At 34.2% G+C, this 12,753-nt stretch overlaps 2 protein-coding genes across 3 annotated transcripts; one reads left to right on the top strand and one right to left on the bottom strand.

Annotated features, from left to right (window-relative positions):
- Positions 1–242: 242 nt before the first annotated feature.
- Positions 243–9,038, top strand: LOC106707433 (malonate--CoA ligase ACSF3, mitochondrial). 2 transcript variants are annotated; one of them, XM_045684477.1, is made up of 11 exons: positions 243–556; positions 1,171–1,308; positions 2,014–2,106; positions 2,510–2,797; positions 3,692–3,869; positions 4,261–4,516; positions 5,108–5,302; positions 5,809–5,966; positions 7,452–7,696; positions 8,145–8,348; positions 8,924–9,038. In XM_045684477.1, the coding sequence occupies exons 1-10, from the start codon at positions 406–408 to the stop codon at positions 8,345–8,347; spliced, it is 1,905 nt and encodes a 634-aa protein (XP_045540433.1). In that variant the 5' UTR covers positions 243–405; the 3' UTR covers position 8,348; positions 8,924–9,038. The 2 variants fall into 2 exon arrangements, with proteins under 2 accessions (XP_045540433.1, XP_045540434.1); XM_045684478.1 differs by lacking the exon at positions 8,924–9,038 and adding an exon at positions 8,691–8,772.
- A 2,631-nt stretch (positions 9,039–11,669) lies between these two features.
- Positions 11,670–12,140, bottom strand: LOC123722489 (histone-lysine N-methyltransferase SETMAR-like). The gene has a single exon (XM_045684353.1). It carries the CDS (start codon positions 12,138–12,140, stop codon positions 11,670–11,672), a length of 471 nt encoding a protein of 156 aa, XP_045540309.1.
- Between the last annotated feature and the right edge of the window lie 613 nt (positions 12,141–12,753).

Here is a 12,753-nt window from a genome sequence, read left to right as displayed (position 1 = left end):
TTTTAGCCAAACAAAACCTAAAAAGACAGACAGAATACACTAAAGATCTGGATATAATCATGAATTGTTATTGATTCTTGAGAAAAAAATCGAGTTTCCTTACACAAATAGGTCTTATTTTATTTTATTCATCTTACTTTTTACAATTTTTTTTACTTTATCTGTGTATTTTAGTTAGTCGTCGCCATGAGCCATGACAGTCATATGGTTTTCTACTGGTCAATTGTCACTGGATTGTCATCGTGTTGTCATAAGAAAAAGATAAGATTAATAAACTATCTCAAAATATTTTTTTACGCATTCATCTAATTTTTATCTACGTGATAATTTGTTACGTGCGTTTTATCAGTCGCAGGCCGGCATTCTGCTTTACAATTCTTGTAGTTTAAACTAGCTTTAAATATAATGGAAAATTATTTTCGTTCTATTCGTGTTTTAAACCGGCTTTTAAGAAAGCCTGTCAGTATGGCTAATTATAAGTATGCATCAACTGCTCCTGTGAAAGAGGAACTTAATTCTGAGCTTTTAACGTCATTCAATCAAGATATAAAAGCGGGTAAGTGTATATTAATCCGTCAGTGGTTGAAATCTCCTTATTTAAAGGATCCTTCATGATTTTAATAAAACAAATACCTGAGTACTGTTTGTTGGAAGAACGATGCTACTTACCGTGATTTTTTTAATTTTTAAGGACATAAACCTTTTCTGGCAACCTAAGAATACTCTAGCAAAATGTCATTAAAATCTATTCTGCACTATAGGTGAAAACATTGATTTTTATTTATATATGACAGAAAAATACTTTTTATTTTACACAGACCCATTTCAAAAATTTACTGCTTCCAGTGAACGAACTCCTACATTTCTTCAACTAGTGAAATCTTAACATTATATAATCCTAGGGGTTGTCCCTCTTAGGGAGTATCTGATTTATTTAGACATGTAGCATAACTATCATTACCTACCTTAGTAATAATCTAATATATAAAATTCTCGTGTCACAGTTTTCGTTCCCGTACTCCTCCGAAACGGCTTGACCAATTCTCATGAAATTTTGTGAGCATATTCAGTAGGTCTGAGAATCGGCCAAAATCTATTTTTCATTTTTTTTTTTAACTGCGCGCGGACGGAGTCGCGGGCGACAGCTAGTAATTATTATATATTTTACAGGTGGTGTGGTACCAGTATTCAGAAGAGCTCTATTATTCCCCAGTCGTGTTGCACTACAAGATGACATTGGAATATATACATATGCAGGTCTCCACCAGGCAGCGTCATCACTTAGTGATGAAATTGCTGCACAACTGTGTATGTATACACATTGTTGTTGTTGTATACATATTGTTGCCTGTCGCCATACCCTCCCAAGTAGGGTTGGCGACAGGCAGGCGGCCGGCCGTAAAAACTAAAGCCAAAACTAAGGTTTTATAACCTTGTGTGCCGACCCTACGTGAGTGGGGAAAGGCCAGGGAGATGATGTGTACATATTGTTGTCTCTGTGTTGTCAAAGAAAATGAAAGGGATGACATGTGTAGTTGTATTTTTAGTTATACATTATTCTACCAACTTTAATTGCACTCAAACCTGGATGAGCGAGAGTTCAGGAGACAGTGAAATTTTTAGAGGTTATAAGTATAGAGGTTTCTCTCTAACCTGAGTTTACGCTTATGAAGGTTGTCTGTCAGAATTATAGTGACTCTTGGTTATAGAGGTTTCTCGCTTATCCATGTTCAGCTGTACTTGAAAATTTGGGAGAAATTATAATGATACATCCATGATCTTAATGTGCTAGTTTTTCTTTTAGTCTAACTTAGAGAATTTCGATCATATTTTATAGTTTTCTCTATTTATCTATTTTAACAAATAATAAATGTATTATCTCGTTATTTCTAAGTATGACAGGCTTTTAGATACATCTTTAATTTACTACATACATATTTTAAAATGTAATGTATCAATGTACTATTGTAACATTTAAATTAAATGATTTAAGATTGTAACATTTGTTTACAGTGGGTGAAACACAACGTACAATCGCATACATGTGCAGCAACAATGCTTCGCACGTCATCACGCAGTGGGCTATATGGATGATGGGGAACATTGGTAAGTAAAGATTATTTCTTTCCATATAAACTTTAGCAACTACATTATCAAAATTACACCTAAAATCATCCAAATGAGTGCTTAAATAATATAAAAATAAAAATGTCAGATTCTAGACAGACATGATAATTTTTTTTAATGTTGAGATAATCGAATCAGGATAAATGAGAGTCTTAGGAACCGCGATGTCTTTCGCGCTTTTAGAGGATTCTCGCTTATGGAGGTAATCTCTCGGGACAATGATTCTTGCTAATCCAGTTTCAACTGTATATGGTTGGCTAAAGTCATGTAGTAAGAAAATTACGAGTTTTAATGTAAAATATACATGGCTTACAATTTAAATTTTCATTTGGAACAGGAAATATTTATTGTTATAATGTGTACCGATAATTTTCTTTTCCAGCTATCCCGCTCTCCTCGCTTCATCCTCCGGATATGATCAAATATTTTCTAACAGACAGTACAGCTAGCTTAGTTATATGTACACAGGAATATGAGAAACTGTTACGACCTATAACTTTAGAAGTTTCCACACCTTTACTTATTGCTGGTAGAGAGAAAGAAGTAACCGCACAACTATATCAACCTAATACAACATTTATGAAGCCAAAGATGGATGATAATTTAAATGATATTGGAAAATCAAATATCTGGTATGGAGAAAATGATGCCATGTTAATTTATACTAGTGGTAAGTGTGAAACATGTATTATACCTATATATTCAAAGATAGTATATATATTCAAAGATAACCCAAAGTAAGATTTTGATTAAAAGTACAGTTCTTTTGCTCAGGCTCAGAGTGCGGTGGCTCAGGGGTTTAGCACTTGACTTGCAATCAGCAGGTCCTGGGTTCAAATCCCGTCATGTACCAATGTGTTTTTCTATTTTCGATTCACATATGTACATTTATCCGACGTTCTTACGGTGAATGAAAACATCCTGATGCAACCTTCACATATCTGAGAAGAAATTCAATGATATGTGTAAAGTCAACCCGCACTGGGCTGTGGTTGACTATAGCTTAGTCGCCCCTAACTTGGGGTGGGCTCCGAGCCCCTCAGAGGGGATTTATAGTGAGCTAATAAACAGTTCTATGCAAACTTTATGACATGTCGTACTTTCGCACGTGACACTGCACACAATCTGACACATCATAATGTGTTAATCTTATATTTCCCTGTTTTTATTACGTCACTCACGGTCATTAAAGTGAGATACTTAATGTAGAATAAGTATGAATAATCTACAAATTAGGTGATCAATTGAACATCCTTGAGTGTGGGAGTAAGTCTACAATATGAAATTTATGCTCTTACCTATTACTCTAGGGAAGAATATGTAATGACTTTACTTTTTGACTTTTTAAACGAGAAAATCGGGTTAAAGAAAAACCTTTATAACAAGAAAAATATCGTGGTCTCTTGGACTTAATACTATAAATGTTAGATGGAAATGAAAAGTTTGGATGGATTGTTGTTCCTTACCACGTAATTTCAGAACCGCTTGACTTATACGAATAAAATTAGAATAAGTGGTAGATTACAAGATGGACAAAGTCAATAACAGATTAATTTTATTCCAGGTACAACGAGTAAGCCAAAAGGCGTAGTATGGACACACAATATGCTCAGTACGCAAATAGCAGCACTGCACAGTGCGTGGCAGTACTCCGCTAATGATGTTGTACTACATACGCTCCCCTTGCATCATATACACGGACAACTGAATTCATTGAATGCCTCGTTAGCCGCTGGAGCACGGTAAATAAGTTTATACATACTTTTTTGTATGAATATTTGTGTATGAATTTGAATTGCTTTGTTTTATGGTTTGAAACTGCAGATTGTACTTGATTAGTATATTAAAAGACTTGAAAAGAAAACATTGTTACATTGTTACAATCTTAAATATTGCACACGCTACAATCTTAATTGTCACACGAATGTTACAATCTTAAATATTGCACACGCTACAATCTTAATTGTCACACGAATGTTACAATCTTAAATATTGCACACGCTACAATCTTAATTGTCACACGAATGTTACAATCTTAAATATTGCACACGTTACAATCTTAATTGTCACACGAATGTTACATTTTAAAACTGACTCCAACATGTTACATTTTAAAACGAACTTCGATTTCAGCATACGTATGCTATCGTCGTTTGTGTCACATGCCGTGTGGTCTCGCTTACTCGGTATGGGAGAGAGGGAGGAAGCAAAGGTGTCTGTATTCCACGGAGTTCCCGCGATGTATTCCCGCCTTGCCTCGGATTATGATACGATGTTCGCGGACAACAAGATGGCGGATTACGTTCGTAGCACGCTTGCTAGTAAAATGAGGTTGATGTGTGCGGGATCAGCGCCACTACCTGATACACTGTTTAGGAAGTGGGAGGAGGTGAGTTTGTTCACATATTTGTTGTATTTAAGTTATATTTTTTATTATATTTACATCTATATATATAAAAGAAAGTCGTGTTAGTTACACTATTTATAACTCAAGATCGGTTGAACTGATTTAGCTAAAAATTGATGGGGACTAGTTTAGAACTAGGAGACGGACATAGGAACTTTTTTATCTTGTGTGCATTTTTTTTTTATTCCGCGCGGACGGAGTCGCGGGTAAAAGCTAGTATTACTATAAAAATCATATAATGTATTTGTGACTGTTTAAACTTCAATTGTGATAGTTTATAAGTAGTCTATTTGTTCTTCCAGACTATGTTCTACGAAACTTGCGAAATTTCATGTTCAGCCGTTCCGGAAATACTTTCAAATATCCCTCCATCCATCTAAACATTTGCAGTTCGCATTTATAATATTAATATGATGAAAGTTTTTAAATTAAATTATTTCTAATACGAGTACATTCAGAATATAGTAAAATACCAGGGGTAGTGTCGAAAATCCCCAAATCTTCGTTAATTAATTAATGATTAGTTTAGTATAAGTAGGCACATCTTAATCTTATTTTGTGTTATTTATTCAGATATCAGGTATTCGCTTGCTAGAGCGGTATGGTATGTCAGAAGTGGGTATGGCACTCAGTAACCCATACAGGCCGGTGGAGCAGCGGCAGGTGGGCTGTGTGGGTGTACCTTTACCTGGAGTCACCGCCAGGATAGCGACCGTCGATGAACTGAAACCACTGATCACTGTGGAATCACCAGTCCCTGATACACAGGTATGTTAGCTTCACTCAGAGTCTTTAATTGGTCATTAAGATATCCTTAGTGCAATTTTTAGTACTCAATCTAGACTTAGTATATCACAAGTCTGAATATGGCAGTAAGTGTAATTCATGCTAAATTCATGGAAAGGGTGGGGGGGTAATGGATTTGACAGAGGAAAGAATAGGAGACGCGTAGGTAGTATTTTATTTCTGTCCCGTCCCCTCCGTCGATTAAAGGGAAGCGGTCTTTTTTATTTCGGTCAATTCAATTGGTCGCTTGCTATTTTGCCTCAATCTATATATATAAAAGAAAGTCGTGTTAGTTACACTATTTATAACTCAAGATCGGTCGAACTGATTTAGCTGAAAATTTATGGGGAGGTAGCTTAGAACTAGGAGACGGACATAGGAACTTTTTTATCTTGTGTGCATTTTTTTTTATTCCGCGCTTACGTAGTCGCGGGTAAAAGCTAGTAATATATAAAAAAAACTTTGTAGTTTCATAATATCAATTCCAGATATCATTGGATAAACTAGGTCTATCAGGTACTAAGGAGTTCTTCACAGATAGTAAAGGTAGTGAGTGGAAACAACCAACAGTTGAAATACATGAAAGAAATCAAGATGACGAGTATGAAGGTGAATTACTACTGAAAGGACCCGCTGTCTTCACCAGGTATGATATAAAACTGTCGCCCGTACCTGTCTGCGCGGAATTAAAAAAAAACTTAATAAGTAGCATATTTCTTCCAGATTATGTTCTAAATTTATGCCAAATTTCAGCGAGATCCGTTTAGCTGTTATATACCTTATAACAAATATCCATCCATCCATATATCTAAACATTTGGATTTATAATATTAGTAAAAATTTTTATTTATATAACTATATATGGCTTTTGCCCCCCCATTTCGTCTCTTTACCTTACCGTTTCCCCTTACCTTCTAACATCCATCCATAAACTTTCGCATTTATAATATAAACAATATTTCGTTATGATCAAACGCCTCAATTAAACACAGAAAATTTTAATTGTACACGTAACAGCTACGATATTCCACATTTTGTGAGAAAAAGTGAAGAGATATCGTAACCTAAAGTAATAAAAAAAAAATAACCTAAATTACTCTCGCACACATAAGCTACCTTCTAGTACAAGTCCCGTCAAAATCAGTCTAACCGTTTCGAAGATTACCCTGAACAAACGCAACCTTGAGAACTAACAGATAGACAAAAATTAAAAAAATTAAAAATTAAAACAGTTTTTTTCATTATAAATAACGAAAATACATACAGACACTACAATTTTGTTAATATGTATGTATAGATCAGTGTTTCCCAACCTTCTTGGATCCATGTCCCATTTTTCAGAATGAACATGATTATTGCCCCCTTATAAATTTTGTTTAGAAATTTAATTTCTCTCGAGACCTAAATTTACAATGTTAGAGAAATAATTAAATACTACTTTTGGCTGACTAGATCAATTTCATATAAAAAAATTTAAACACGAAAACACATATAAATAGTTTAAATGCAACGGATTTTTGTCTCTAAAACGTTATGTACTTTTTAGCACTGGCTATCATTGTAAGGAGCCTTAAGTTTTTAAATCTCCGAATTGCCCCACTCTAAATCCAAATGTCCCCCACCTTGGGAAACACTGGTTGTGGAGTGGTGTAAGGTGAGAGATGTGGTGATGTGAGGGTGTGAGGTAGCGAAATGATGCGACCGTTATTCACAACACAATTTATTCTCACTCGTACACACACCAATAAATATAAAGAAGGAGAGTACAACACAGAGAAGAAAAGTAAAAGTTACAGGAGAAAGAAATATCACTGTTCGAGAAACAAAGTACACGTTGAGAAATCGTAAGCGGCGTGGTATATCGCGGCACTGTAAAAACTCCACTGAAGTCTGGTGCGAGTGCAAAACCGGTCAGTGACCCCCGCTCAGCTGTGCGTTGCAATTTTGAAATTACCAATCAGAGGTCAATAAAATTAGTTGTCACGCGCGACGTCGACCACTCGTCAAGCACCTGAGTTTATGTGTGTGTGTGTGTATGTGTGTTATGTAAGTGTGTGTATGTGTAACTGTGGAGTGTTTTTTGGAAATATGTTGAAGGTCACCTACAGGTATATAAACGTAATTATTTCAGATACTGGAATAGGTTACCTCAATTGAATGCGTCAGATTTCACAAGTGACGGTTGGTTCAGAACTGGTGATACTGCGTCATACTCTGCAGGTCGATTTAGGATCCTCGGTCGTACTTCAGTAGATATAATAAAGACCAGTGGTTACAAAGTGAGCGCGTTGCAAGTGGAATCCGCGGTATTGGAACATCCTGATGTAGCCGATGTCGCGGTATTGGGGGTACAAGATGATACCTATGGAGAGATAAGTGAGTTTATGTGTTACTTAGGTTGAAATATATAATACATAACAGTGGTAGATGTCAGCAAAAAAAAAACTTTCGAAAGATTTTCAGATGAAATTGTTGTTTTTTTTTTATGTGGGGTCGATATTTTCTAATACATTGCTGATTCTCACTCCGTCTTCTTCTATTGACCTAAGTCAGAATGAAAAATAATAATATAAACAATAATTGATCTTAAAACTTAGGTAATTTGGTCATGGGGGGTCTGAGGTAACAGTTCATTTTGGAAAAGGGGGTCACTTGTCCAAAGTAGTTTGGGGATCCCTGCTATAGGTCATATATCTAGACATTAGATTTTTAAATATGTAAAAAAAAACTTTACGTTTGATTCCCTTTTATGGTATTTCTTTGGATTTTGATGGTAATAATTTTTTTTTAAACAATAAAAAAATTAAACATTTTATAATTCCAGTAACCGCAGTAGTGGTGACCAAAGATAATGCGAAGCTAACATTAAAAGATATAAAAGATGTGGCAGGTAAAAAATTACCTCCATATTCGTTGCCAAGGAAACTACTGCTTGTGGAGCAAATGCCGCGCAATGCAATGGGCAAATTAGACAAGAAGGAAATAAGAAAAGTATTCGCTGATAAACTTAAAAGTGATGCTAAATAAGGTGAGTTTTTTTAAGTAATAAATTTTATCACATCTCGAAATGTTAAGAAAATATCATTGTTTTTGATTTAATTTATATTTTTAATTGCGCGACTATCATTTATATTAAATATTAAATTAATATAATTTATATTAATAAGCTTAAATATTTTAACTAATGATCTGTGCATTTTATTGTTACTTTTAACTTGTTTTATTAAAAGGTTTCTCGGTTAAATAATTTTTACCTAAAATTATTTCACAATTTCAATTCGTATTCTCACAAGTTTTTTTTACAAAATGATTAAAAAAGTGTAATAACGTAATGTATGGACCATGACGTTTTTCTATTTTTCTTATAAAGGAAGGAAAGGATGGGAACAGGATGGGGATCTGTCAGAGGATGGGACGCATAGTAAGGGGAAATATTCATTTTCTGTGGTCTCTTCCTCCGTTGATTTATCATCATAAGCAACGAATCTGCAATTGCTAATAAAAAAACAATACAGGTTTTTGTTACAGTATGTTTAAATAATATTGGAGTTTCTCAACACTGGAAATTATTACACAATTAATTTAGATATTTTTTTTTTTCAGTTTAATGACTGATCACAGACAAGTATATAAATGTGCGAGTTCCTGTAATGTATATACAATAATAAGTTATTTGATTCAATTAGAAACAAAACAAGCAACATTTATTTTCGAGGAAACATGTTCCATAAATGTTTCTTGTATTGTTTGTAATTATACTTCCTTTAAAATATTATGATTATTGTATAATATCAAACGCATTTATCAAAGTATTTAATAGATATGTATGTATACATTTTTATTAATTTTGTCTATATAAAATAACATGATAATTAAAAAATGTGAGAAAGTTAACAAAGACGTCTATATATGTTATGATTTGTGTTTAATATTTTTTGTGCAATTAAACAAAGGCTATGCAATGGTATTTAATAAAAATGTTCTCTTCTTCTTGTTATTGTTTAATTAATAACAATTTAAAAAGAAACTTTTTAAGCCTATTTATTTAGCCTTAGGTTTATTTTAAATATCAACTATTAATTGACAAAAGTAATAATGAATGCACAACTTGTTTTATTTTTCTTTTAAATTATATTTTTTTGTTTTATATAGTTTTCATACTTTATGCCTTGACTGATTTTAATATAATGTAATTTGATGTTTTGTTGAAAATAAAAAAAATATGTTTGTATCATTTTGCGTTTTATTAACAATTGTATTACTCAACAAAGCGACTGAACTAATTAAATAGTACAGTCATGAACACATAACATTTTTATGTTATTTAATACAAAACAATTGGAATTATGTTTTGATTCTATAAACTAATTAACATAGTCATTTATTGCACTTACAAAATAACTAATTTCGATTATAAATTCGCCAGTTCGTCGCCTCAGTGCTTATTTGTTCTATCTACCAACGGTTACTTTTTCCAGTAGACACGTTTTTATCTCCATTTTAAAAAAAAAGCATTTGTTTTTAGATTCGAAAGTCTTTCTTAGTAAAATAGTTACCAATCAATAGATTTTTATAATTCTCATGTAGGGATGGTTATGAATTATACCTTATTTCACAGTTTATATTTGGAGATAGAACAAACATGCACAAATGTTATTACGAATATGGAGATAGAACATTATCACATAAGAGATAGGCCAAAGTTATTGTTCCATTTTTGCGTGCTTGTTTGTTCTATGTGCCAAAAGTATATATAGGATGTTTATTTTTTTTAGCTGTCAAACTAACATTCAATATCATAACTCTCTCTCTTACTATAACAATACGTTTATTAATTGTTTTTATGAGTATAATAATATTAAGGGATTTCGTGCACTAGTTTACTACGACTTTGCCGTAGTGACCGCAGCGATCAGACTTTTATAGGAATGTCTCGCACTGTGCAGCAAAGATCTGCCTCTAGTTGGTGGTCGCTGCGGCCACTAGTTTGAATTATAGTTGCGAAATGCGCGAAATCCCTAAACCGACACCATTTTAAGGTTTTCAAAAGAAAAAAAAAAATTTGAGGGATTTTTTTAATGATAAATGAATATTGTACTTATGACCTGCCTAATACCTTTAAAATTATAAAATCACTTTTGAGTTCTATCTTTGAAATCAAAGATAGGGATGTCAAAGATAAAACTCAAAAGTGCTATTACAATAATTAAAGGTATTGGTGATATCAGATCGGCACTTATTGTATTAGACAAGCGCCTCTGATTTACAATTTAATCATACACTGTTTAGGTTTATTTGAAAATCGAAAAAGAACTTATAATAGGTTGGGGAAAAAGTTTTTTCGCATTTTATATGAAAATTCAAAACATTTTTAACTTTTTGCCATCTTATAGGTAGGGACATGACTCCATTGCTATAGAAATTTTGGGGCTTCTGATCAAAAAACTGCGTCAAATAGTTTTGGCAGTCCTCTCGTGATGTTAACCTGACACTGCCTAAAGAATTCTGAAGAGACCGAAACAGGTGGAAATCTGAAGGTGCCAGGTCAGGACTATACGGCGGATGCATTAACACCTCCCAGCCAAACTCTCTTAATTTTTGCTGAGTGGTTAAATATGTGTGAGGTCTAGCGTTATCATGATATAAATAATAAATAAATAAAATAAAAAATGTATTTATTTCAAGTAAATCTTTACAATCAAGTTGCCGGGGCTTCCCAAAAAGTAGTCAAGAGACACTTGTGTAGGGAATGCCTCGCTCTTCCAGTGTACATAACAGTTTCGATTTACATTTTAACATAAAGAGAAAATAATTTTTAATTTTAACATTTCTTTGTGAGATTTATGCGTGTGTTTGAGTGTGTCTGTGTGTGTGTGTTTGTGTGTGTGTGTGTGTGTTTGTGTGTGTGTGTGTGTATGTGTTCGTGTGTTTGTGGTGGGTCCAATGAGAGCCAAAACTAAATTGTTCTAGTAAGAATTTGCTCAACCTCGTCGTAGGTAAGGGCAGAGAGCCAATCCTTTAGTGCGCGCCTGCACTCAAATAGCTGCATAGGGTATATAGATAGTACTCGATGTATTTTGTTATAGACATAAGGGGCACGTGATATATATTGCCGAGTGGCAAAGACAGTGCAGGCAGGATATTGGGGGGCAACAGCATGACACCGTCTTTTTTTGAGTTTATTACTATCAAGGGGTAAAGTCTTGTGGTATCCTAAAATCAAATGTAAAATGTATAGTTTTCTTACAGAGAGCAAATTTGAAATTTCGTATAAGGTTTTGGTGGGGTATTTAAAAGGTTTTGATGAAAAACCACACCCCTTCTATTGATTAATTCCGGCCGCTTTCTCTCAACTTCTTGCTTTAATCTTATCAGTTGTTCGCAGTAGTTCTGAATCGATGGTCCTGCCTGGTGGTAACAGCTCATAATGAATAATGCCCTTCCAATCCCACCACACACACAGCATCACCTTGTTGCGAGTTAACCCGGGTTTCGCCACAGTCTGTGAAGCCTGACCGGCCTTGGACCATGACCTTTTTCGCACGTTCTTGTCGTACGTGATCCACTTTTCATCACCGGTTATCAATTTCTTCAAAAATGGTTCGGTCTCATTACGTCGTAATAAAGAATCACAAATGAGTGCACGGTTCATTAGGTTTCTTTCAGAGAGCTCGTGAGGTACCCAAATATCGAGCTTTTTTGTGTACCCATTTTCTTTCAAATGCGCCAAAACTGTTTTGTGTTCAATTCCCAGTTCTTCAGCTACGTCGTAACTACTGATATGCCAATCTTGCTCCACTTTTTCAAAAATAGCATCCATTTTATCCGTAACAGGGCGACCAGAGCGACGTGCATCTTTCGGACCCTCCCTCTCCCTTTGAGGGATGGGTAAAAGTGTACAAGTTAGCAGAAATGGTTCTCAGTTATTAAAAACAACACCCTGTATCCAATTCATAACGGGATTGAGAGAAGGTTAAAAAGTACTCACTGCTCAGTTCGGAGCTGCATCTTCTTATATTTATTTTTGCGACTAGTTGCAGACATTGTTTATCACTTCTTTGAAACAATTCTGGCACAAACACACAACGATTGATATGTTTTTTTGTATTTTTTCCGGGAGCGACTAAGTGGTCTCAGTGATGACTTCGGAAACAATGACAATCAAACAAAATGGCGGACATGGCGTCGTGGGCTGTGATTGGTCAATTCATTGGACATAGAACACACAAGCACTGAATTTTTATAACGATGTAGGATATAAAACAAACACTGGACTTAGAACAAATAAGCACAAAAAATTCATTGCAGTGTCGTGTCATACGTAAAATTTAAATGTTTTTTTGTAGTTTTAGAAACAAAAACTTCCTAATCTTCCTTTACCAACAAGACTGAAATTTAAATCTTTACGATACTACATTTAAAGTCCATTTTCG

This window comes from Papilio machaon, chromosome 26 (genome assembly GCF_912999745.1).
Source record: "Papilio machaon chromosome 26, ilPapMach1.1, whole genome shotgun sequence".
Lineage (NCBI taxonomy): Eukaryota > Metazoa > Arthropoda > Insecta > Lepidoptera > Papilionidae > Papilio > Papilio machaon.
The sequence above is the reverse complement of the archived record's forward strand: the minus strand, read 5'-3'. Positions and strand labels throughout refer to the sequence as shown.